This window comes from Hyperoodon ampullatus (assembly GCF_949752795.1).
Source record: "Hyperoodon ampullatus genome assembly, chromosome: 19".
In the NCBI taxonomy this organism is placed as follows: domain Eukaryota; kingdom Metazoa; phylum Chordata; class Mammalia; order Artiodactyla; family Ziphiidae; genus Hyperoodon; species Hyperoodon ampullatus.
The window spans coordinates 14,855,813-14,881,888 of NC_136932.1; the positions used below are offsets into that span (position 1 = coordinate 14,855,813).

The following is a 26,076-nucleotide window of genomic DNA, read 5'->3' on the forward strand; positions in this document are numbered from 1 at the left end:
ATAAGGGGCCCAGAGATTCAGAAATCCCAGGTGGTGAACAGGCTTGATCACACAATTTCACCTCCTGCGGCTGGATCTTTCTAGAAGGAAAAGTTAGAAAAGGGCAGGACTTCCTTTCAGGCCTTGGCTGACTGGAGAGTACTATCCAGCACTGGATTTAACGCCTAGATTTATAGGAGCTGTCATGGCCCACGCGAGTGGAGAATGTTGGCTGAGTCCCCGTCCACACCTCCCTCTGCATTCATGGGCTGCTCTGGTCTCAGTGACTCACTGAGTCTTCTGCCCACACTCCCCGGGACCTCCCCAGGCATCCAGCACCTCCCGAGTGTGCTCTCCACACTAGGGCATGCCGAGTGCCTGGGTGCCAAGGCAGATGAGATGGGACATAAACACAGATGGGGTAAATCGTGGATCCGAAGGAAAGGGAAGGAACATTTATGAGGGATGGGAGGCCACCCCCAGGGAAGGCGGCTCAGTCCTATTTAACCTCACTGTCCTGGTTGCAGGCATCACCCCAGGCTTTACAGAGGACAGCAAGGCCCAGCAACCAAAGGATGAAGAGTTTGAATGCACGTGGCCGAATGAGGAGGCCGCCGTATACCACTGCATCCTTTTTATTTGGGGGAAGCTGGACGATTGGTTTGTTGAAAAGCAAGTGCTTGTTCAACGACAGACAGGGAGTAAAAGAGGATTTCAAACAAGCTGTGATCGCATGCCATCTGACCAGCCAGCCCCTAGTTAACGAAGTCCCTCTAGTTACGAAGAATTTAAACACAAAAAGGGCCACTGGAGGACAGTGTTTCCTGATGGACACCATTGTTCAAAGGGTTTTATACAACATTCAAATCACAGAAGAGGGACTGGATGAAGGTTTAGAGTAAAGGTCAGCTTCTCGGGTGTGTCCTACATCGATGCTTACGGACAAGTCCTAGCTCACCGCACCCGACACCCTCTCATTTGTAACGGGAGGCGACAGGGTCCCAGTCCCCTTTCCACAGGGACTGTGGTGTCTACGTTTGCAGGGCCTGCCCGCCGCACACCCGCCTGTTCACAGGGTGATGGAGCTGGAGGAGGCCAACCCCTCACTCGCATGTGGCGTGGCCGCACTCCCCAGGGGACCACCACACACAAAATACCTCCCAGTGAGAGTTCACAAAACTCCCGTCACCTTATCCTTCCACCCTGGTTCTGGGAAGAGGTGCTGACAGCTGCCGCAGCCTCTAAATAATTCTGCAGGAGCACAGCTGCCTGCGCAGGCCAACCTCCAAGAGGCGGGGCCTGGAAAGCATCTCCCGCCACCGAGGGCGAAGAGTGTTCTATGGTCAGAGCAACGCCCCATCGGGTACTCACTTGGCATGCGTGCATCAGCACGTTTGAGCACCTACTGTGTGTGAGGAAAGTCACTCTCGAAAGCTCGTGGCCCACAGGAATCAGGAGGGCACATCCAGGGACTTGGGTTTAGTATAAATTTGGACCTTCGTTTGGTGAATAACGTCAGGCAGACGCACTCTCGCTCAGAGGGGACCATGAGCTGGGGAACAGTCCACATGGAAACACACACCTGTCCTCCTTGCTGTCCTCTGCCCTACTTAGTGTAGAAATACAACAAAAACCTCTTGACTCTCAAATGCCACGGCTCATGACAGCTGCCCAGATTTACAAATTCTCAGGGCTGTTCGTCAAGGTAGTCGGAATCTCTTCGGGGAAATTTCCTAGAAGCTGCTTTCCTGTCCTAGCAGATCGGCTGCCATAGGAACCTGCTGCGGTGAAGGGCCACCAGGCCACTGCTATTTCTTGTCTCCCTAGAGGAGGAGGTGGGAGAAGCCGCTCCACACTCACTCTGCAGACAGTCCCGATTCACGACGCACGGGGGAACGAGGTGAAGCACATTCATGGACGTGGCTCACTCAGACAGGAGAACTGGCCCCACGGATGGGACGTTCCTACAAAGACCCCACACACTCACCACAGCCACTGGGCAAAATTCTCTCCCCTCCGTTGTTTCTGAGCTCAGAGTGATCAGGGCAGCAGTCGACCCGTGACAGAGGGCTGTGAAGGGCACAGTAAATCTGCTTGACTACAGATGACGGACCCGTGGTAAGACGGGGAGTGGGGAAGTGGGGGGAACAGTGGGGGCCAAGGGGCCTCCTTACTAGGGTGATGGTCCAGAGCAGACACTTGAGCCCATAAGAGCCTTAATCAAGGCGCCTTTGGTATAAACGTGAGGAAGGGGTGCAGCGTGGCACTGTGCAATGAGGAAGGGGTACTGTCCGCTTTACAAAATCTCAGTTTTTATTACTATTGTTGACTCTCTTGCAGAAGATTTCGACTTTGATATCACTCTGCTTGTGATTCAATAGGGAATTTAAAAAAATCTAATTTTTGTAGTGTCCTTGACCACAGTGAATGGTATACGATTTACTTGTGAAAACACAGAACAGGGACCTGGAATTGCTGTCTCCACGTCACTGCTCTCCTGGGGCTGGCCACCCCCCACCCCAGCCTCTCTGTTCTGTGAACTGTCCTGGTTTTACATCTGCCGTCTCCAAATTGGAACGTTCTGAATCTGTGCAGCACAGAGCTCGGGCCTCTGGAACGATGAGAACGCGGGTGTAGCTCCTGTGGGGATGGGGGTTACCGCTGGGCTGAGCCAGCTCAGACAGGGCACTGTGTCTGGCACTTGCCAAACTCCCCATAAGCGCTGAGAGCATATTTTCATGTCTAGACTAAATGTAATAAAAGATCATAACTAATGGTTTTAGGATTTATTTTTCAGAGCAACGGCCACAACTTTCTAAATAGCACTGGACTCAGGAAAATTTGCTCAGAGCTTTGTGGCCAACTCTGGGCCCCAGAGTCCCTGGGGGCTGCCAAGGCAGCTTGGAGAAGGAAGGTGGAGCCCCCTGGAGGCAGGAGCTGTCACTTGTGACCTGTTGCCTGGGTCTCAGGGGTCACCAAACCTGATGCTCTATCGCATGATGTGGGCCCGGGCGCCTCCCTGGGAATCAGCTCCCAGGGCCTGGGGCTTCTGCATTTCCCCTCTTGGTGACCCTGACTCTGAGCCCCTCTGGGAGGGTCCTGCTCACCTCCTCCCTTGCCTACTGGACAGAGCCCTGGCTGGACTGGGCGGTGTGTCGGCACAACCCTTTCAAGGGGCTCCCCTGTGTCTCAGCTGGGGGACAAGGTAAGACAAAAGCACCAGGGCCCCCCCTTCCCCACTCTTTGCACTCCCACTTCTGGACATCAGGAATGGGGTGAGGCTCAGAGAGGGAGGGAGGGAGGGAGGGAGGGAATGAGGGGCAGGATGGTGATGGGTGGACAGGTGAGGGACAGAAGGGCAGGTGATGGAGGGAGGAGAGGCTGCCTGCCACACACAAGAGCAAGAAATAGCAGCTTTACCAAACCTGTCGATCAAGATGGCAACTTCACGGCCCGATGTGATGCCGCAGGTTTAGTGTGCAACACGAAGGCATCTGATGGGTCAGGGAGGGCCTCCTGAGACGCCGCAGAATGCCAGCGTGGAGAGGGATGGGCGAGCACTGCTGTGTGGAGAGGTGGGTGCGGGAATGTGGGATAAGGGCAGAGGTGTCCAGGCCTCATTCGGGGGCCAGTGGCCAGCCTGGGGTGGTGGGCACAGTGGGCGGAGCTATGGTGAAGGCCAGGCTGCTCTCAGAAGGAAGGTCTTGAGTGTCGGCCACAGCTTGGACTTTAAAGGAAACGAGTTTCTGCGAAGGCGTCAGCCAGACAGTGGTCCATGCAGAGCTGATGTTGGGGGGATCTGCTCTGGACGGGTAGTGGGGTGTGAGAGCCAAGGCCGAGTCCTGGGGTGGGGGGCCCGGAAATGGAAAGGACTGACTGGGGACACACATGGAGGTCAGGCCAAATGGCTGAGTGGGTGAGAAACATGCAGAAGGAGATATCAAAGAAGATTCCAGAAGGTGGTGACAGAGCTGGGTACCAGTGCAGATTCACAGACATTGGGCAGATATGCTTAGGCACGTGGAGAAATGCGTGATCAGGCTTTGCTCCCGTGGGGGGACAGCACCTCGCTCAGTAGGTGAGACCTCGAGTGCTTTGGAGACAGTGGGGACGGAGGGGGAGCCTGGGAGGGGCTAGTTTTCTGGGAGAAGATGGGAATGAATGGATGTCCTAGGTTGCCATGGTTTTGAAAACCTCTTTTGCAATATTCAGTCAAAGAGGCTAGAGATTGCTGTTCTTTCGTTGAAGTGAAAGAAAAAATTGACTTTAAACAGGCGAATGCTACAAGTAATGGGATTCGGTGTAGGTTATGAATTTTAAACACTTATGTAAGCACCGCGGTTTCCAGGTGGACGCGCGCACTCAGGCGCACAGCTACTTTGTCTCCTTAACGCTCCTTCCAGCTCCGGCTCATTGTGAAACTTTCCCACTGAAGTTTTCAAAGATATGAACCATATACAGATAAAATTCAGTTTCCTCCAGTAAAAAAATGTTCAGGAGTCAGGTTTTGTGTGAAGGAAGGAATCAGTGACGTGGCTCTCAAGTCCCTGGAGGACATGGAAGGCGGCAGGGGTGGTAGGCGCGGGCTGCACCCTCCAATCTCATGTGGCGTCAAAAAAAAAAAACACCGATTCTTCACCCCTTACATCCTCAACCCAGGGCCAAGGACAAAAAGATCCCCCTTTCTGGGTTGTACTGCTGGGGGTGGGGCACGGCGACCAGCTCTGGACCCTACAGTCCATTCAGACCTTTATGGGCCTCAGACAGACTCGTCTTGTGGAATGAGAGTCCTGGGTCCTTTCTAGGGCCAGCAGAGGACCAGTCTTGAGGCTCATGGGTACCGCTGGCAAGAACGTTTGGACTGCCCTCCCCCTTCAGATCACAACAACGGCAAGTCAGAAATATCTAACACTGTCACGTGATGCCAAGAGAGTGTGAGCTCTAAGGTAGAGGGATTATCATGGAAACAAGCAAACAACCAAGAACTGAATGTTAATGAAAAATAGTACCAATGAAATAGGAGGGTAACTAATACTGCAAATGATTGCAGAAGTGGGAACACAGGAGTCCAATGAACACGTGAGCTCAACCTCATCATAATCGAGGGACATACAAATTAAGACCACGAGGAGTCAGTTCGCTCACATCAGACGGGGTAGCCTGACCAGAATAGGAGTGAGCAGGGCCACGGGAGCTTGTCTCCTCGGAACAGAGCCCTTTGTGGTCAATCTCCCTCCATGTGGAGCTGTCAGACCCCACGTGTGTCAGGCTGCAGGGTGTCTGCTGCGGCCCACGCTGGTGCACATTATGGGGGTGCCTGCTGTGTACCAGGCACGGGGTGTGGGGGTCTGTGGCAGGAGATAGGAGAAAGTTCCTGCACTCGTGGCTCTGACCCCCTGAGCAGAGATAGAACCGAGCTGAATAAATGAGATCCTACATCATAAGTCTGCTGGGGAAAAGTTCTCAGAAGGAAAGCAAACAGAGAGGGAGAGACTCAGAGCGACTGCAGAAGGCTATTCTGGATTGGAGTGGGAGGAGCCTGGAAGACTTCTTTTAAGGTGACTCTGGAGCAGGACTGTGATTGGACTGAGAAGCAGCCTGTGAGGTGTCTGGAGGCGGAGCCCTGAAGCCAAGGGGAGGAGCCAAGGAACCCAGGAGCCCAGCACCGCCAGGTACAAAGCAGAGGGCAGGAGGTGGAGCTGGGGCCAAATCCTGAATTTGCTTTTTAAAAAATGAGAAAAGGGCTTCCCTGGTGGCACAGTGGTTGAGAGTCCACCTGCCAATGCAGGGGATGCGGGTTTGTGCCCCGGTCCGAGAAGATCCCACATGCTGCGGACCGGCTGGGCCCGTGAGCCATGGCCGCTGAGCCTGCGTGTCCGGAGCCTGTGCTCCGCAACGGGAGAGGCCACAACAGTGAGAGGCCCACGTACCGCAAAAAAAAAAAAAAAGAAAGAAAAAAAAGAAAATGAGAAAAGAAGGAAAAATCAGAGCAAGGCTACTGTCCATTAACAGGAGAATGGAAAAGTGAATTGCAGCAGATCATGAAAGGGTGTGAACAAGACTCAGGTGACCAGTGTGGACACACAGCCCTCAGGGCAGAGTGAGGACACAGGATGTGTGACGCCATTTACATGACATTTAAACCCTGGGAAAGGGTGCAAGTCCATGGGGATCCACAACCAGAGAGTAAGTGTGCGGGGATCCTGAGCAGGGAACCAGGAGGGGCTCTGGGCACTTTAACTCTATCTGTAATTCCTTAAGTTGGGAACAAAACACACAAGTGGAGGTGTGTCACATTAGTCTAAGTTTTTATGTGTCTACAGCGTTTCCTAGTATTAAGTAAAGCTTCAGATGAGGCCTGGTAAAGCACCGGGGTGCCGAGAACAAGTGCAGAGGGGCTGTCTGGTTGAGTCCTATGTGTGTTACCGGTGACACAAGGGTAGATATAGTTGGTCATGCAGCGAGGACATGCGATGAATTCCCACCGCTCAGCGAGCCCAGCAGCAGAACCAGGGGCTCACCACTCAAGGCAGAACACGAGACGACGCTGACCCTTCACTCAAATTTCAATTTCCAGGCAGCCAAGTGTGAAACTGCTGGACTGGCTGCAGGTGAAAGCACAGAGGGGGCCCTGGATGGGGGTGAGGGGGGCTTCCGGCCAGGGAACTTGAGAAGGGAAGGGCCGCCTGCACCCCTGGAGCAGGGCTCTGACCTTGGACCTCGCACACGCATTCTCTGGGGGACCCTGGGCACCACTGGAGGCCACTCTGCCTACTGGATGCTGGGAGCCCCCCTGTGCCCTGGCCGTGACACCCCAAATGTCTCATGGGGGCAGAACCCCCCTGCTCTGCAGCACTGGGAGTTCTGCCGCCTTTCCAAGTGACAAGGCCGGCTCGCCCAGATGGCCTGGATCAGACCAGCAACCAAGGGTGGGGGGTTCCTGCTGCCACAGCAAGACGCTCCTCACCTCCTCCTACCCCGTTCACTTTACTCTCCCACTGAGCGTGTCCCAGCACCGTCCACTTGGGTGGGAACCCATGGGTGCTGAGGGGACAGGTGGAGAAGTGGAGGGGTGGGACTCACCGATGAGGGAGTTGAGGGAGGAGTAGGAGCTGACTCGGCGCATCTTGTCGATGGTCTCGAAGGACAGGATGTACTCCTCGTTCTCGGGGCTGCCCAGGGTGCTGCTGGCGCTGCTGCTGGTGCTCAGGTTCCCAGGGGAGAAGGCCACCGAGCCGCCGGCTGGTGGGGCACCGCCACGGGCAGAGCGTCAGTTAGCACACCCACCCCCGTCTCCCCTGGGGCTGGGCTGCTGGGCACGGGGCAGGGGGGTGCTGCGGGGCTCAGGAGCGGCTGTGCCCAGCGGTGCTGCAGGATCATCACTGGCCACCCCAGGGGTTGACCCATGACTTCTGCTCACGCCCAGGTTAGCAGATGGCAGGAGGGGGCAGGGGCATGTCTAATAAAAGGTCCCAGAAGATGACCCCAAACCACCCAACTTGAGCACCCAGCCTCTAGGGTCTTACATTCTTCTGTCAGACTCAGGTTTTGCAAAGATTTGTTCAAGCTTCTAGCCGTGGTGACAGCGCGGATGTTTCCGTAGGAGCTCACGGAGCGCAGTCTGGGGGTGCAGGGGCTGTCCCGCACAGGGGTCAGACTCCCACCCTCTGGTAGGAGAGAAGGAGAGAGAAGAGTTAATGGTGGGCTCAGGTGGGAGGCGGCCAGATAGCAGGTGACAGTGGTTTTTACCTGGATGATGTGATGCTACAACAGGGCCCTTCTGCTCAGCAGGGTCTCTGACACATGTATGTTGGGGTACAAAGCTGGACAAGGTCCTGACTGGGGTGAGGGGAGCATGGGAGCAGATGACCAAGACCCACGCTTGGCGTTTTGTGAGAGTTCAACTGCAAAGGCCCACATGGTTCTCCAAGAACCATACCAGGTGCTCTGGGACTTGCCTGTGGCCGCTGCCCAGGGTGGCACCAGGATGGCCACCTGCTGGCTCAGCCCCCCGCCTTCCCACTCCCCACTCCCACCCCGCCCAAGCCCGCCAGCCGTTTCCCTTCCCCGATGTACTAAACGCAGCAATGGTCTCATGGCTGATCACAAGCCCTCTTTCCTGAAGACACAGCTGTCTGGGGGAGGGGGCAGCTCAAGATGATGAAATATAAATTCGGTAAAAAGGACAAATGTGAGACGAGCAGCTGCCTGATATGACACCGATGTGAGGACTCATCAGGGGAAGAGAGAGAATGTGCCTTCCTGTAGCCTCTATGGCAGCACTTTCTACCCTCCAAGATTTCCATGACTTTGATTTCCAAAAAGGGTAAAAAGGAAAGAAAACAGTCAGAGGGTCAGTGTGGCCCCCTTTCCTGCCCTTTCTATTCTTCTGGGAAGATGGGAATTGCAGATATCTGAGTGGCCCTGACTTGACACATGGGCTCAGGACCTAGCAGAATGAGGGGCCTGCTGACAGTCCTGACCAGGGTCCCCTGGGCCAGCGAGCCGCAGGGGCTCCACCTCAGTGCCGTACCCCTGGTGGCTGTACCTGTGGTGGCTGGAGAGGGCAGTGGGTAGTTCTTCTCCTCTTCCATGAATTGCAGGGCCACAGTGCAGAAATTGCTTTCGTACTGAACGACAAGATGACTCAGAGCCACCACCAGTTCCTGCCGGGAGGAGAAAGGACAGCAACACTGACTTGGGGCTGGGAGATAACTCAGAGTAGCAGTGAGATGCACATGCTGGCGCTGAGTGCTTGAGCCACTGTGGTGGGGGGGGGGACAGACAGCACTCGGCGCCAAGACAGGGGCTGCCCCCTCAACGCAGCACTCTTGAGCCCCCGGTGTGAGCAGAAACCTCTGAACAAGCCATGTGGTCAAGATCAGGGCCTCCGAGGGATGCCCCGGACACCTGGCAGAGAGACTGCTGACCACTAGGTGTGAGAGGCAGGGCTTGGGGCCTTGTAGGGATGCAGGCTGAGGACACCCCAGAGTGGGATGGGGAAGAGCCCTCACGGCTTCCCACGGTCAACACCATGGAGAGCTACCTGAACCCTGGGCATTAAGGCAGGATACCCCGGACAGTGTAGCACGCTCTTCTACCAAATGTGAAATTTTCAAAGATAAATTACTTTCCAGCTCCCAAAAGGGTAATGGGAAAGTTCTACATGACTTCAGGCCAGTTGCCTCAGTCCAAGGAGAAGAATACAATTTACCTCTTTTGGGACAGTTGGTGTTATGACCTGAGTACCTGGAGATCCTAAAAGTCACGGGAAATAAAACTGGATGTTGGTTTGCACTACTTTTCCCATCACTATTCAAATGGTTTCCACAACTTTATTTTACTTTTTAGAAAATTACTTAGCAGAAGACCAAGGTCTGAGAGCCCCTTCTCATTCTGTGAATCCCCCAGACCCCCAGGGCCAGGAGAGCTGTGCCAAGGTGCTGATAAGCTGGGCTTGGATGGGGCCCCCGGGTCCTCTCTTCGGTGGCCCCTTCTCTCCTGAGAGGGTCTCTCCCACCTCAGCCTTACGCACTCCTTGGCCTCCCCGGCACATGTGTGGGTTTTACTCCCAAACCTACCTTTTCAGGTCCCATCTCTGAGTTCCAGGCTGGCCCTTCCAACCACTGACCATGTGTGTCCACCAAGTGCTTTCCAAACCCCAACTCGACCTGCCCAGGACCTGCTGCCCACCCCTTTCTGTTCAGCCCTTGCTGGGGACCCTCGGCTTGTGCCAGGAGCAGAAATCTCTGGTGGCTTCAGTTAGACCCTCGAATCATCCTGACCCATCTCTCTCTCTGGCGATCTGGATGCCCACCCAGCGGGTCCCCTAGTCTAACAGGCGCTGAGTAACAGGCTGTTGAGGGACTGCCTGCCGGCTCCTCCCAGCGAAGATGAAGCCTGAGCCGTCTTCAAAAAGCACAGGTTTTCCCTTCACTCTGAACTGGTGAAAGGGCTCAGCTGGACCTGAAGCAGACTCCCAGGTCTCAGACCGTTTGATCCAGGCAAAGCTGCGAGGACAGGAGGCTGAGTGCAAGGCCCATGTCAAGCAGCCGTGGGTCAAGCCCCTCCTGCTGGGTGGCAGCCGTGGGCTCCAGCACTCAGAGGTCTGCAGGCATGTCTGGCTGGGGTGCAGGCCGGGCGCAAGGCTCGAGTTATTCTCAGACCTTGGAAGCAGACCAGTACGGCGACTCGAGCCCCTCCAGCCAGCAGCCTCACTCCCTTTCCCGGCAGAGTGGTCCCGCCACCTCCACACTCCAGCCGCCTGCTCACACTCGGACCAAGCAGGCCTCCCGCTCCGGGCTTTGGCACGTGCTGCCCCCCTCGGTCTGGAAAGGCCGATGCCTCGCCCAGGGCTTCCGACTCTCTACCTTCACTCCCGACCTTCCTTCGGAGCAGGTCACCACCTGCCACATCACACCCTGGTCTGTCCCATCTCCAGCCCGCCCCATCTCCAAGTACAAGTTCTGGAGGCCTGGTGACCTAGGGCCTGGCACACTGGCAGCGCTTAATAAGTATCTGCTGAATGAATGAAGCCTCTTCCCTTCAGATACACTATAATCTTTAACAAACGGTTTGATTTTTTTAGGTGAGTTGCCGTCAGGATTCAGGGACATCACGCCTGGGCACACACATGGCCCGAGGCGAGTTGGCTAATGCTCCTCTGTGGTCGCCTGGAAGGCTGGACCACACGCATTCCCAGGTCTTTCCCCAAGGCCATCCCCACTCCACGTTTCCAATGATGAATTACTGGCTAACATTTGTTTTTGGCCCATGGCCATGGAGCATCAAACTCAGCTCCCAGGATGACAGAGCAGCGTTCCGGGGAAGGGAGCACATCTGCTCTGCCTGGACGCCCTCTGGGCTCGCCTGCGGGAGAAGGCGCTCCAGCCCTGGCAGCTCATCCTGCCCCGTTGTCTCCACCTGAGACGTCCTGGGCATCAATAGGGAAACACCCTCTGACGCCGCTCATCAGTTTTGGCTGGAGTCAGATGTGTGTTAAGGGAGGAGGGTGCGGGTACTGCTCCTCTGTGTCTGCGGTTACTAAATAAATAAATGTAAACTAGAGATAAAGGATTCAAATGTGTCCCGCTTTCCTTGCTAAGGTGGACGGTACCAAGTAAGCTGCAGACAAGGGTCGCGGGGCTGGACTGGTCGGCCCTTGAGAACGGTGGGGTGACAACAGGGTGGGGGGGGTCACAAACCTGCTCCCCTGGCCTGGCCCTTCTTGATGAGGTGAGGGCAGCTTGCTGACTGGATGGACAGTCTGGATCGTGTACTTCCTGGACAAGCTCAAGTTCAAAATAATTTGGGAAGTTGACATGAATTTACTGACTCTCAAGTAAACTCATTAAACAGGTCAGCAAGCAAAAACCTTCCGTCTCTGTCATTATCGCCTCCCCCAGGAAAGGATGCTTTCATCGCTCAGGAGTCAACAGAGGCAATCTTTTTTATATTGAAGACACGTGATTTTACGAAACCCCACCACAATACCCTGACTCTTCTTGTTCTGCCATGAGCTGGAGACACCAGCAGTTGGTTACAGCTGGGACTTCTCAAGCCTTAGCTAAGGTCAGCTCGTGGAGTGCAGTGCCCAGGGCCGAGTCCTGTTTCATACCCTCAGGTGCCCTAACGCTGGGTCTCCTGGGCCAGCAGGCTGGGCCTGTGTTCCTCAGAGCACCAGGTGCCACAACTGTCACCACGTGCTCTGGACAAAGACGGGAAAAGCAAGCTGCCAACAGCATTAGGATTCCGTGAAGAGAAGGAAGGCTCAGCCTCTGAGCTGGTGTCATTCACCCTATTAAAGCCTGGATCCTCTCTCCAACCCAGGGGCCCCAGTCTCCCTGAACCTCCGTGTTGCCCATGTTTCCATGGCAAACATAGCCCCCTTGACTTATTTAATAGAACTGCATTGCTGTCCGTCTCCCCATTAGAGAGTAAAAGCCCTGGAGGCAGTGATGGTCCCAAGGCCTGACACAGGACCTGGGACGTGGCAGACGCTCAGATGTGTTGAGAGAAGAACACGGTTACAGACGGTGCACTCCTGCGCGCTCCCAGCCTCTCCCCCACTGCCCTCCTGCCAGCTCCATGCTCCAGCGCACACAGGATGGGCAGCCCCGGGCGCACCACGGTCTTTTGTGCTCCTGGACCTTTGCACATGCTCCTGCCTCACTTGCTCTCCCCGTCCCTTACGTATCCCTCACAACCCAGGCACGAGCTCCCCTCCTCCCGCTATGGGGCCAGAGCCCCTGACCTGGGCTGGCCTTTGGGGTGCTGCTCATTTACAAGGGCTTCAGCACAATTCCTGGTTCTGTGCCTGCCTCTCCACCTGGACCCTGTACCCCTCAAAGGCAGAATGCCTGCTGCTCCACGCGCCGAGCCTGGTGTGCAGAGGCAGCTGTGAGCTGAGCCCGAGTGCTGGGCGAGTGAAGGCAGGCCCCCTCTCAGCACCCCTGTCTGCGGACGTGCTGACCCCAGGCAAGGGCAACATCAAGTGCCCACAGGAATGACGTGGCTACACCCGAGCATCCCAGTGTCTGGGGAAGGGACAGCCAGTGGACTGGGGCTGGGAACGTCAGGGCACCTGGGACATGCTCGAGAGGGCGGTGGTCCCCGTGTTCCTGATGACCTAGCGACCATTCTCCTGATACTGGAGATTCAGATGGACATTCTTTCTATTTTTATTAACATTCGTTTTAAGTTTTTTGGGGAAAGAACTGAAAAACAGCTTTCCTTTCTTTAAAAGGAATCTTAACAGACAATTAAGGATACTGCTGATGTGCTGCTTTGATCACTGACGTCCACATACAGGCAATTTGACTCGGGAAAAAGAAAACTGACTCAAGGAAGCCAGATTCAGACAGATGCTAATGATGAGAACCCAAAATAAAAAAGTAAGGGTTGTGAAAAGGCACCTCCAGGATCATTCCACATGGTTAACGTTTCTCTAGATAACCTGGAATGTTAGCAACTGGGTTCACGGCTCTCTGAGGGAACTCAAGATGGAATGAGTCCTTCCTGGCTGATGTGAACTTGCTCTGACAACGTCCCTGCCACCAAGTCAGTGGGGTCTGCTCTCCAAACAAATACCCTTCGAAACCACACCCACCTCTGACAAACCCAACCTCCCTTCCCTGGCACAGGGATCTCAGACATGCCGAGAAGCAGCCCGGCACCTCTAGGTGATGAGAGGTGACTCAAGGTCACACACAGAATGACGCTGCCTTCCTGGTCCTAGAACAGTCTCTGCTCCCAGGGCAGGGCTCCAAGGCCACCCCAAAATGCGGCCAGCAGACATTGGGGTTCCCCCCAACAGCCCTTTTTGGCTGGGGGAGGGGGAAGGTTGACCGTTCTGGGCCAACTTTTGACAGGGGTGTGAGATCTTGGACGGAAATCGTGGTACTTCTACATCCAAACAGACAAGTAAAAGTTTCAACTGCAAAGAACTGCTCCGTTCATTCGCTGACAAACATGGGGGCAGGGAGGGGAATACACTACACAAACCTTTCCGTCTGTCTGTGGGTGGCTACTGCTCTTTTGAATCTCCTGATGTGTGTATGTGTTGCTCCCAGGCAGGAAGGAGCCTATTATACAAGCTGCCAGGAGACGCAGCCTGTTAAATGCCTTTAAATGAAGCAAACACACAAGTATCTGGTGAAGAAACGTATTTTGGAGAGAACTAAACAAACATTTAAAGCCTGCTCTCAGCAGGATGCACACTGGTGTGGGGGGGACTGAGTGCTCGCTGCTGTGGTCGGGTCAGGGTCATGGCTCAACCTGGGCGCCGGGGGAGCCCGGCCTGGAGGCACTTGGCGCTGCCTGGGGGTGGGGGTCACGCACCTTCCGGACCACGGGGCTGCCGTCGTTGATGAGCTGGGCCAGCATCATGGCCACATTGTGGTCGATGGTGGTGGAGTGGTCCGTCCTCTCTGCGGAGTTGCCCACAAATGTGCCGAGGGCAAAGACTGCTGCGCAGCGCACCTGCAGGTGGGACAGGGGGCAGTCACCCCACGGTCGGCTGTTTGGCTCTAGCTGGGGCCCCTGGAGCCGACCTGACGCAGCCCGGTCTCGTCCACGGTCCTCTCGGCCCAGCTCCACTCGTGTAGACGAGCAGGAGCAGGGAAATAAGAGGTAAGTGGTGGCCCCGCCTGGGGGCCAGGTGACAGGCTGTGCAGGCATCAGAGACCAAACCAGGCACCGAGGAACCCACAGAAGGGGACGCAGGGGTCTGGGGCCGGGGCTGGGCCTCTCTGGCTGTGCGGTCTCCAGGCATACCTTGACCTCAGTTAGCCTGAAGTGGCCGTGGGTGTGGACTCACCTCAGGGATGGGGTCGGAGAGAAGGCTGCAGAGCTTCTCGTGAGCGCTGTCCCTCACCCCGCACCACCGGGCCGAGTCAAAGTTCTGCCAGATCCGGCCCAGGCAGATGGCCACCCACTGGCGCAGCAGGGGGTGGGGATCGTTGAGCTGCTCCAGGCAGATGGCGATCAGGTTTCCCTGGAGGCAGGCTTCCTGCGAGAGGGCAGGCAACACATGGCATCACCCTGACCACTGAGGGGGGAGGGGTGCCTGGCTGGACCCCAGCTCCCAGCGTTTCTCAGGGAAACGTTGCTTAATCACATTACAAGATGTCCTCAATTTTCCTCATTTTTTTTTTTTTTTTTTTCTGGCTGTGCTGCATGGCATGTGGGATCTTAGTTCCCGGACCAGGGATCGAACCCGTGCTCCCTGCAGTGGAAGCACAGATTTTTAACCACTGGACCGCTGGGGAAGTCCCTCAATTTTCCTCATTTTAAATCCCACCAATATCAATTCACCCTGGCTAAACAAAGGGTCCGGACCCCACTCCTCCCATGGAGCCCCTTGGGTTGGTGTGATCCTGCAACGCCCCCTCTTCTGAGGTCACTGTTTCATCAGACATTCAGAACAGTTCCGCTGGCCCCCAAATACTGGAGCTTGGGGCTGCGCCTCTGCAACCCACAGGGAGGCCCTGCAGGGGTGGGGACGCGACGAGACACTCACCTGCCCCGTGTTATAGCTGTTAACGATCACAGCCAGAATGAAGGCTGTCATGGTCCTGTGCTCAGCCTGGAAAACAGAAGTCACCTGCTAGTTTGCACTTTTTTCATGGTGGAAACTCATCACTCCCAAGCACTAGAGTTATCCTTCCAGAATCTTTATGATTATGCTTGGTGTGTAATTAAAGTAATGAGAGCCAGCTTTATTGTCTTTTGAGTCCACAAAAAGGAAGAGCACTTTTAAGAGGGTCTGACAGTTTTGGGTTCCCTGACGTCTGATGCTGCAGGAGGGGCATGGGCCTCTCTGATTCTGCTCCATCAGAGGCCACCCTGTCCTGCCCAAGCCTATGGAAGCAAATAACCCTGTTCGTAAAACGACCAACCACAGTCCCTAACTTGGCTTCATTATCCCTTCCTCGTGGTCTTCTAGTGGATGGATCGATTCTCATTTTCTCCTCTCTGTGCCTCTACTGACTCAGAGATCAGTGTTATGTTAACTATTAGTGGTACCTAGTCATTCTTTAGAGAATGAATAAAGTTAGTCATTTCCTGTGTCTCCCTTGGATTCCCGATACTCCTCCTCACGTGTCAGCCCCTCATGTGAGTGACTGGTTTTACTTATTCTTACAGCCGATGCTGATTTAGATACGTGACAAGTTTGCAGATGTCTGCTTTCCGATGCTTCCTGCATCCTACTGTCCCCTGGGCTCCAGCTCCTCCTGAAGTGCAGTCCTCCTGGCTGCCTGGGTGGGGTCAGCACATGGGAAGCCGTTGGTCCTGAGATGTGCTGGCTTCGCCCTCTCCCTGACTTACACCGGGGCAGGCACAGGGTCCCGGGGTGACGGTTCCCCCTGTGCTGTGAGGGCCTCTCCTCAGTCTTCCACCTGTTACTCTGGTGACTGCTGTCCACATCTTTGCAACAATCTTCCTTTTTGTCCTGGTTACTTTCAAGATTTTTCCTTTTGCCTTTGACATTCTCTACTTTCATTATGATAAGTCTTTGTGTGGATTTGTTTTTATTTAACCTTCTCAAGACTAATTGTGCTTTATAAACCTGAAAACTCATTTCTTCTTCAAATCTGGAAAATTCTCCGCTAGACCAGTTGGATTGTGCGTCCCCCCCGCCCCCTCACCTGCCCTCACCATCTCCCTCTGGCCTGTGTTGGATGCAGCGAGCCCTCTCAGCCCCTCCGTCACATCTCTGCTTTGCTTCATCTCACGTGATTTCTCCACGGATTCCTTTACCCGTTGTGTCGATTCTGCTGTTTAATTAGTCTACGGAGCTTTTAATGACAGTGACTGTCTTTCATTACAGGTTCTTTTTTCCCCCCCAAATCTGCCTATTTATTAAAAGACTCTAGTTGGTCATTTTTTGAGGAGCAGTAAAAAGGACAGAATACATTGTTCTTTTATAATAGTCACAAAAGTACTTATGAGGAAACAACATAAGAGTTTACTTTTGGATGTAGTTAAAACAAATTGTTTATTCAGTAATTTTAAACATACTTATTTGTATTGATTGTCAGTCTTTTTCAGAGAATCCTATTAGTTTCAATTCTTGGGGAGTCAACCCTCTTACGTGCCAGCTCTGCTTATGTCCCTTGAACGTGGGTTAGGAGCAGGCCAGCGCTCCTGGCACGAGTCTCAGTACCCTGGCTTCGTAGATGTCCCTGCAGAAAGGTTCAGCCTTTGCCGCTTCCAGGCAGGCCCTGGAGATTTCATGTTCCTCTCTTAGCTGGCGGCTGCCCCCGCAACGGGGGGTTTCTGTTTCTCACGGAGGTCTTTCCTGACTTTCCACCCAGACGTGGACAGACAGGACCAGCTCTTCTCGTCCTTGTCTGGTGAGTGGGCGGCTCGCCCCACAGGCCTGTGTCCTCCATGCAGACTTGGGGCTGCACGTGCGTGGAGCGCCAGGGTCACCGTGAGGTCTGCCGGTGAGTCCCACTGTGCCCCTCCTCTGACATCAGTTTTTGGCATTTGGGGATTTCCTTTCCTTTCTTTCACATCTATGTCCTCAAATCTTCAATGTGTTTGTAGTTGAAGTGGGGCCCACTTGTGCTGGCTTGGCTCACCATTTTACTGCATTTTATCAGCTTAGATGTCTTATTTGTTTGATTTGTATCTTACCCCGAAGAACAGGGAAGTGATTATTTCCAACATTTGTATAAAGTCTAAACTTTAACTGCCTATGATAATGTTTAAAAACCACACTTCAGTTAAAACACACAAGTTCCACTTACCTTTCATAACAATCCTGTTTTTGACGTTTTCTGTATTTTGAAAAATGTGTTTTTATTATTGTCATTTAGTTCAGAAAACCAACTAGAGGGTGAATTTACACACAAAAGTTCCTTTACACAACCAAAGCCACCTAAGACTGTGTGAACAAGCTGTTAGACTTAATTAAACATTCTGATAAAAATAAGTTATATTAAGTAATTATTTACGGTGTCTATTTTGTTCTTTTTACTATGCTAGGAGCTAGAGGTAGGGAACATAGAAATTAATTTTAAAAACACTTATAGGAAGTTATTCTATATGCTATTTATGGATTACTAATTTTTAAACAACTTAATACAATAAAATATATTTAAAATTTAAACTTTCAATCTCTTCTTTCCACCCTCCCGCTCCCCTCCCTGGCTTTCCTTCCTGATTGAAGGTGCAACAGCCTCCTGTCATGTCCAGGACCTGCACTGGGCAAAGGAACTGCCATATTATGGATGTACAAATACTCATTGATCTAACTTGGCTGACAGGGTGTGAGGCAGAGTGGATTCTACTTCACTGCAAAGACGTGCTCGGAAAATGGACTCACAAAAACAAAAAACCAGCCTGTGTGTCAAGTTTCACTGTAACTCTTTACTCAGGGAAGCAGCTACTGAAATAATGACGGGAAGCAAAGGGTACCGTCTGAGTGAGGCAGAGCCGGGGTGAAAGCGGACCCCCTCCCGCCACCCTGCGGGCCCCTCTGCGTGGAGCAACCTTCCCCAGAGTCCCCGGGAGACATGTCACCAGAGCTGGTCCTTACTGGCATGTACGGATCTGCCAAGACCGAGAGGAAGTACTTGTGGCCGTTGTCCTTCACCAGGTCAGCTTGGCACGACTGGGGAGAGAGACACAGGAGAAACAGTGAGTGCAATTCCGGGAAGGGGCTTCTTTTTCTTCTTGGGATGTGTGAACAAACGAATGTGCAATGAATATTTTATGCCTTAATCATTTTCTCCTCTCAAGTCCAATTTTCATCTGAAAAAATAATTCCGACGGCTGTGTGGAGACACATTTTTCCTTGGCTGTGGGAAAAGGGCTGGCATCTCACACACTCTCAGAAGTGCAGCAGCTCCAAGGCGTTCTCGAAAGCACCTTCTGGGTACCTGCCAAATGGGGGTGCCCTGGCTGCTGGATGGCTCCTTTGGAGACCGTCTGCGTCCTGCAGCCTCCGCACACGTCCTCCCTCCCGCGTCAGCCCGGGGCCCACGCGCCTCTCCTTGCGCCTTTCAAGCTGGGACGTGCCCTGGATCAATACCCAGAAAAACTGCTTTGTGATTTAGGGTAACGTGTCCACAGGGAGACACTGAATTCCATCAGCTTCCAGCATGCTCCACTCTAGGGGAAAAAGGCCATTCAAGGAGAGAGAACCGGAATTTTAAGATCTGAGTTTCTGAGAATAAAAGGAGAAAGATATGCACTGCAATACATCTCTACCTCTGCAGGGCACCACTGGCTCAGGGGCACGCCCTGTGTGAAGCCCTCTCAGGGGCAGGGCGGTTTTGCAGACAGAACCTGCTGTTTGCTGCAGCCCGGAGCCCTGACCCCCTCTCTCCCACGCTGGCCCACTTCTCCGGGTGCTCTGATAATGAGGTGTTTCTTCCTCACATCAATAAACTAATAAGGTAGCGACTGGACTCAGCTGTTTAAGTGGTAATTGAGCGAGATGGAGCGGGTGGTCAGGAAGCAGGGGCACCAGGGGCTCAGGTTAGCAGGATAATAATCCCCAAGAGCCAGGGAAGCCGATAAAGCATGTGGCTTTCAAGTCGCTCCCAGAAGGGATGCCTCACTTTGAATGAAGGTTTTGACAAATGGACTAAAAGGCATCAGCTTGATGCCCTCTGCAGAGACTCGTCCAGAAGGGGCTGGGAGGGGGCACTCAGTTGGTGCCTGTAGTGCAGTGCCCGCGTCCAGGGACAAGGCTTAGGCGCCTGCATCTGAGAATGAAGCCAATGTCCTTTGATTTGAAACCAGAGATTCCACAAGTCAAACCCAGGCCCACACATTTACAGCTAAGCTCATAGCACATGTCTCATCACAGAGTAATGAAGTGTCACTAAGTCATATCCTGCTAATTCGGAAGCTGAGGCACCCGTGGGAGTATGTGAAGCTATAACTTTAATACGTCTTCAGTATCGGAAACAGCAATTATCTTGTCCATGTTGAAAGACCTCTGTCTGGACGAGGCTGCCACGCAGGTGGGAACCACAGTAATGCTCTCTGGTCCTGTCCATCCTCACTCTCAGGTCTCAGCAGGTGTCCTTTATGAACTGGTGTAGAAGAATCACCCCATCAGCCATCCCAGCCCTGTCCGAGGCCGGGGAGCCAGGGACCTGCAGGGCTCTGACTTCTGAGGATGCTGGGACACAGGCCACCAGCCACCTGCTTGCCCTCTTGACTTGGCCAAGTGCCTCCTTATAAGGAAGAGAAAACAGTCCTTGAAACTACAAAGGCCCAGAAATGCAGGCCACAGATGCGGTGCACGCACAGGCCAGTGGAAAGCTCCCAGAGAAATGCAGGGCTCTGGCAGCCCAGACTCCTCCACACAGACGCTTTCCAAGGGTCCCCTCTTGTGTCTGCTTTCCCCCAGATCAAGCTACAGGTATGACATATTAAGGCCAGGGTAGAAAGAGGGTGGAGGCGAGGAAGAGCACAACTATGAAATGGTTTTTCCTAAGCAAGCCCCTCCCCCACTGCACACCCAACTGCTCTGATGCTTCTGTCTCAGGGATTTCATGGAATTATATTTTTAACATGGGGAAAAGGGAGGGAGGCAAGGAAGAGAAGAAAAGCAGAAGGGGAAGCAAGCACATAGTTCCTTGTGGCAGCAGCTGAAGATGCAGTTTGCAAGCAGATCCCTCTCAGGAGGGAGCAGAGACCAGGACAAGCCCGACCAGAGACCCTGGCTTCTGCAAGGGTAAGTTCACCGGGGGAGGGCAGGTGCTCCCCCTCGGAATATTCTGGCAAAGGATGCTGTGGGGGAGATCCCACCTTCATTCTCCTTAATGCAGACTATAAAGTCTGTTTGCTGGGGAGCAGGAAGACACAAACTGAGCACAGACCAACAGACCACCAGGCATGACGCATCAAATGAGGCGCAATCAGCAGGACAGTCCTGAGCAGTGTCACCAGTGGACGCAGCCACTCATGTTCTGATGTGAATATGGAGAAAAATCACACAGAGGGAGGGTCCTGTTTCCTGTCCTCGGGTCGCAGAGTTCACTCCTCGGGATGAGGAAAGGATGCCGGAGAGGTAAGCCGGGTTCACACAAGAGACAGCGACACCGGAGTGCACCTTGACCCACTGCTACCAGAACATTAGAATCGTCTGGAGACAGATATAGGACTACGTTGGACTGTTTATACATCCAGAGTTTTAACAACGGCACATGGCCATAAAACTAGTAGTGCCTGAGAAAATAATCCCAGAGCAGGGATTCTGCTCACTGCTCACAAGAGCTCACTGTCCTTCACAAAACCAAAAGCACAGTCACAGGCAGTTAAAGACGCACGTCCCTCTGCACGCTTCAAAGCCTCGGCACAACGGCCTTCCCACTTGCCAAGTGTAGCAAGATAGTTAAATACATAAAGGTTTTCATTTTCCAACAACTGGTTTATTACTTTAAATATTCTCGTCAGATGCTCTTGTGTTGAAGGTAAACTTCAGAATGAAGAGACACCGTGAATGCTGAAATAACTGATACCAGTGGGAAAATCACTGGTATACATGAATGCTTTTATGCCTTCCATCTACTTTTCTGTATGTGTTCTAAAATTTGTAAATGCAGGGACTTCCCTGGTGACCCAGAGATTAGGACTTGGCGCTTTCACTGCCGTGGGCCCGGGTTCAATCTCTGGTCGGGGAACTAAGATACCACAAGCTGCTCGGTGCAGCCAAAACAGAACAAAATTTGTAAATGTATTTAAAGGCTCAAAAATCAAAATGCTACAGAAACATATAGATTGAGAAGCTTTCGTCCATCTCCTGCCCCTGTAAGGGGTGGTGGAGTCAGTATGATCATATCTGAATGTAGAAAATGTGACATCTGGGTACAAAATGAAAATAAATATTAAATTAGACGGAGGTTTTAAGAAAAATCTCTACCGCTATATGTAATCTCTTTACTAGTTTCTTATTTATTCTCCACACATCCAAACTGTGGTTGCCCTTCTATAAAACTTCCGAGACCTGGTCGTGTGGGCTATGGTCTCTGGCTGAGTAGCCCCTGCCCACCTCTCCCAACCCCAACTGGAATCAGCACTGCAGAGCTAGTGAGTCAGCACAGCCTGACAATTAATCACGCGGCCCTTCAGCCTCTGGATTGCCCTCGGTGACGGACTGATGCACCGGGAAGTCCCCTGCAGCCTGAGTCACTGCACCCATTCATCCTGCGAAAGGGTGATCTGTCACCTCCCTGGCAGCACCCAGTCCAATCTGCCTGTGTGGGGCCGAGTGGCCTGCGTGGGGAGGGCAGGTGAAAGCCTCCTGCATCCTCCTTCAGCTTTTCACTTAACCCTTGGCAACTAAAGGCATCTGAACAACTGCCTCCCTCCCTCCCGCCTGCCTGCCAGACAGACAGACACATACATACCCAGCCGCAACCTGGCCTGTCATCATCATCAATGTGCACGTCTAGCAGGGCCTGGCCTCCTCCCAGGTGGGTGGTCCTGGAGGCTAAACCAGTGTTGGGACAGGCAGACCTGTCTGGACGTGGCAGGGGTGGGGTCTCTGCTTTGCTGGCCCACAGTTCTCCAGGGACCCTAGGAGGGTGGATCTGAACCTCTCCCCAGAGTAAAACCCACTCCCAGCGCCTCTGAAAAGCAGCCACCTCATTTAACCAGAATGACGGCTAAGAAGAGGCCATTCTGCACAACAGTTCTATTTTACCAAAAAATAAAAACAACACCCGGAATCACTCACACAGCACAGCCTTGCTGACTACAGCTTCTGGGTAAACGTGGGTCTTTGCAAACTGTGTTCTCCAACGCTGTGATTTTGTTTTGTGTTCTATAACCTATAGTTTAGAAATTAAATGGACCATCAATGCAATTAAATTATTTACATTAAAATGAGGAGGTGAGAAGTGCCCACAGCAAGCCAGACTTTGGCTGGGAGTTTCACAGGAAGCCAGGCCTGGCTGCCACTCAACACCATGTGACTGACAAGACAGTTCATGGTGACAGCGAATCAGTCCCTTTGTCCATTTGTAGGTAGTTGCAAGATGGGACAGCAGGACAGTTCACTCAATAGGGGGCAAACTGAAAGAAGGAATGTTAGAAAGTCCCAGAAATGCAAAACAAAACAATTCCAATACTAAGCCTTATAAAATCAGACTCAATCAATAATAATAAAAAAAGAAATTAAAAGAATGAGATTCACGGGACTTCTCTGGTGGCACAGTGGTTAAGAATCTGCCTGCCAATGCTGGGGATGTGGCTTCCAGCCCTGGTCCGGGAAGATCCCACATGCCGTGGAGCAGCTAAACCCGTGCACCACAACTATTGAGCCTGCGCCCTAGAGCCCGCGAGCCACACTACTGAGCCCACGTGCCACAACTACTGAAGCCCGCGCGCCACAACTACTGAAGCCCGCGCGCCACAACTACTGAAGCCCGCGCGCCTAGAGCCCGTGCTCCACAACGAGAGAAGTCACCGCGCCTGCGCACCACAACGAAGAGTAGCCCCCGCTCGCCGCAACTAGAGAAAGCCAGCGTGCAGCAACAAAGACCCAACACAGCCCAAAATAAATAAATAAACCAATTAATAAAAAAAAAAAAAAAGAAAGCAGGTTCTGGATGGCAGATCCTGTGGCCCACCTGATCACACTCCAATGTGGGTGACGTGAATCATATTTGGATGGGAGAGGAAGTTAACCCTGCTCACTTTTTCAACTGTGAGCTGGGAGCGGGGGGTGGGGTGGGAAAAAGGGGGGATACAGGTGCAGGAAGAGAGGCTGTGAACGTCAGAGTCAGTGAGCTGGGATAAAATCACTATGCAGAGAAAACAGCAGAAGTTTTGAGACTGAGAAGGAGAACTAGCACAGATGTGGGGAGGAGGGAGGGAGCTACAGAAATAAAACTCCACTAATCTCTGATCTGCTTTTCACTCACACAACGTGTTCCTTCTTGGGACTGGGATAGCTGGCACACACAGTGAAGCTCTTTGTGTCCCCAAATCTGGATGTACTTCCTCTATACCGACACACAATGTTTTTCCAAATTCAGTGACACTGTGCCCTTGGAATCCCCTGGTGGCACTATAAATAAAACTTTATTAGCTGTAACTAGGGAAGGTCTGCCTGAATTACATATTAGCTGTGTCTATGAAAAAACCTCTATTAACTGGAACCTAGCTTATAGAAATCTTTAACTGTCTCCCCTCTCTTTTTTTTATAAATGTATTTATTTATTTTATTTTTGTCTGCGTTGGGTCTTCGTTGTTGCTCGCGGGCTTTCTCTGGTTGCGGTGAGCGGGGGCTACTCTTCATTGCGGTGCGTGGTCTTCTCACTGTGGTGGCTTCTCTCGTTGTGGAGCACGGGCTCTAGGGCGTGGGCTTCAATAGTTGCGGCACGCAGGCTCAGTAGTGGCTCGTGGGCTCTAGAGCGCAGGCTCAGTAGTTGTGGCGCAAGGGCTTAGTTGCTCCGCGGCACGTGGGATCTTCCTGGACCAGGGCTCGAACCCGTGTCCCCTGCATTGGCAGGCGGATTCTTAACAACTGAGCCACCAGGGAAGTCCCTCCCCTCTCTTAATCTTGTTAATTAGCAGAGAAACAAATGATAACAAACAACTTAAGGAATTTATTAAAAGACAACCACCGCCAACCTCCCACAGTAGGGTAGATTTTGCCACATTCTCTGGACTCTCTCATCTACGTGTAATGTTGCTTTTGATAGCTGATTCCATCACACGACCTGAATGACAGTTAATAAACAATATTCTGCTACATTGCTTCTACCTTTCCTTTCCCCTGTATTTTTCTGCACTTTTTGAAAGTTGCAGATAGCATGTCATTTTGCCTGGAAATTTTCTTAAGAAAAAGGACATTATCTTACATAACCACAAAACCATGATCACACTCAAGAAATTTAACATTGATACAATATTATTATCTGATATTCAGTCCTTATTCAAATTTCTCCCAATTGTTCAAATAATGTCCTTTATAGCCTTTGGTTTTTGATCCAGGATCCAGTCAGAACCTGCCCTTAGTTGTCATGCAACATTAGTCTTAATCTGGAACAATTTCCCCCACATTTTTGGTCTTTCTTGAATTGAAAATCTAGATAGGACAATTACAGTTTTTTTGTGGACTATTCTACAATTTGAATTTTTTAACAGCTCTATTCAGGTATAAGTGATATACAAAAACATGCACATATTTAAACTATATAATTTGACAATATTGGATGTATGTTTACACCTGTGAAGCCATGCCCACAATCAAGGTAATTAAGCTATCTCCTGAAAAGTTTCCTTATGCCCTTTGGAATCCTTCCTCCCTTTCCACTAATCTGCTTTCTGTGGCTATAGTTTGCATTTCCTAGAATTTTGTTTAAATGGAATAATACAACATGTATCCTTTTTTTACACAGCATAATTATTGGGGGATTAGTTTACCCTTTTTTATTGCTGAGTAGTATTCCATTGGTGATGGTAAATCACCATTTGCTTATTCATCCACCTGTTGATGGACATTCAGGCTATGTCCAGTTTTTGGCTGTTACAGATGAAGCTGCTATAAACATTCATGTAGAAGTTTCTGGCTGGACATATGCTTTCATTTCTCTTGGGTGACTATCTATGAGTAAGATGACTGGATTCGATGGTTGAGTATGTATGTTAATCTTTACAAAAAACTGTGAAGAAACCTCCCAGGGTGGTTGTGCCATTTGCATTCCGAACACAATTTATGAGAGTTTCAGTTCCTCCAAATCCCAGCCCACACTTGATACTATCAGTCTTTTTCATTTCAGACATTCTGATAGGTATATGGTGGTATCCGACTGCTGTTTTAACTTTGCATTTCTCTGGTGATGAATGATGTTCAGCACCTTTTCATGTGTTTATCTGCCATCATACTTCTTTAATGAAGTGTATGTTCAAAGCTTTTGCCCATTTTTTTGGTTTGCGTGTTTCTTTTCATATAGAATTTTGAGAGTGCTTTACATATTCTCACTTCAAGTTTTTAATCAAATTAATGATTCACAAATACTTTCCCATTTTGAGTTAATTTTTGTCATGGTACGTGGTGTAGATTGCAGTTCACTTTTTGCAGATGGATGTCCAATGGCCCCAGCACCACATGTTGAAAAGACTATCTCTATCTCCACTGAGTTGAACTGTCTTTGTAACTTCAAAAATTAGTCGTCAGTATACGTGTGAGTCTATTTCTTGACTTTCTATTCTGTTCCATTGATATTTTGCCCATTTTGATGCCACTTCTACAGTCTTAATTGCTGTAGATTTATGATAAGTCTTGAAATCAGGTAGTAGTTGTCCTTTAAAAATTTTTTTTAAGTTGTTTTGGCTATTCTAGGTCCTTTGCTTTTCCATATGGATTTTAAGATCAGGACCCATGATAATGGAATATCTCTCCATTTATTAGATTTTCTCTAATTTCTCTTACCAATAGTTTGTAGTTTTCAGCATATGTCTTGCATATCTTTGCCAGAATTTATCCCTAAGTATTTCATATTTTTGATACCATTGTAAATATTCTTAACAGTTTGTATAAATTGGTTAATAGTGTATATAAATAAGACTCATTTTTGGGTACTGATCTTATAATTTGCAATGTTACTAAGGTCACTTATT

The 26,076-nt window shown here is 51.5% G+C and overlaps 1 protein-coding gene across 2 annotated transcripts in view; it reads right to left on the reverse strand.

Moving 5' to 3' along the window:
• Positions 1-26,076, reverse strand: part of RPTOR (regulatory associated protein of MTOR complex 1) — a gene marked incomplete at its 5' end in the record, with an annotated part of 340,079 nt that overhangs the window by 34,844 nt on the left and 279,159 nt on the right. Inside the window, 7 exons of one of the 2 annotated variants that reach the window (XM_079725125.1) lie at positions 7,063-7,221; positions 7,506-7,646; positions 8,528-8,645; positions 13,819-13,959; positions 14,297-14,488; positions 14,999-15,064; positions 18,026-18,100. In XM_079725125.1, coding sequence (XP_079581251.1) covers positions 7,063-7,221; positions 7,506-7,646; positions 8,528-8,645; positions 13,819-13,959; positions 14,297-14,488; positions 14,999-15,064; positions 18,026-18,100 — 892 coding nt within the window. The remainder of the gene's footprint in view (positions 1-7,062; positions 7,222-7,505; positions 7,647-8,527; positions 8,646-13,818; positions 13,960-14,296; positions 14,489-14,998; positions 15,065-18,025; positions 18,101-26,076) is intronic. The other variant, XM_079725126.1, reaches the window with a different exon arrangement.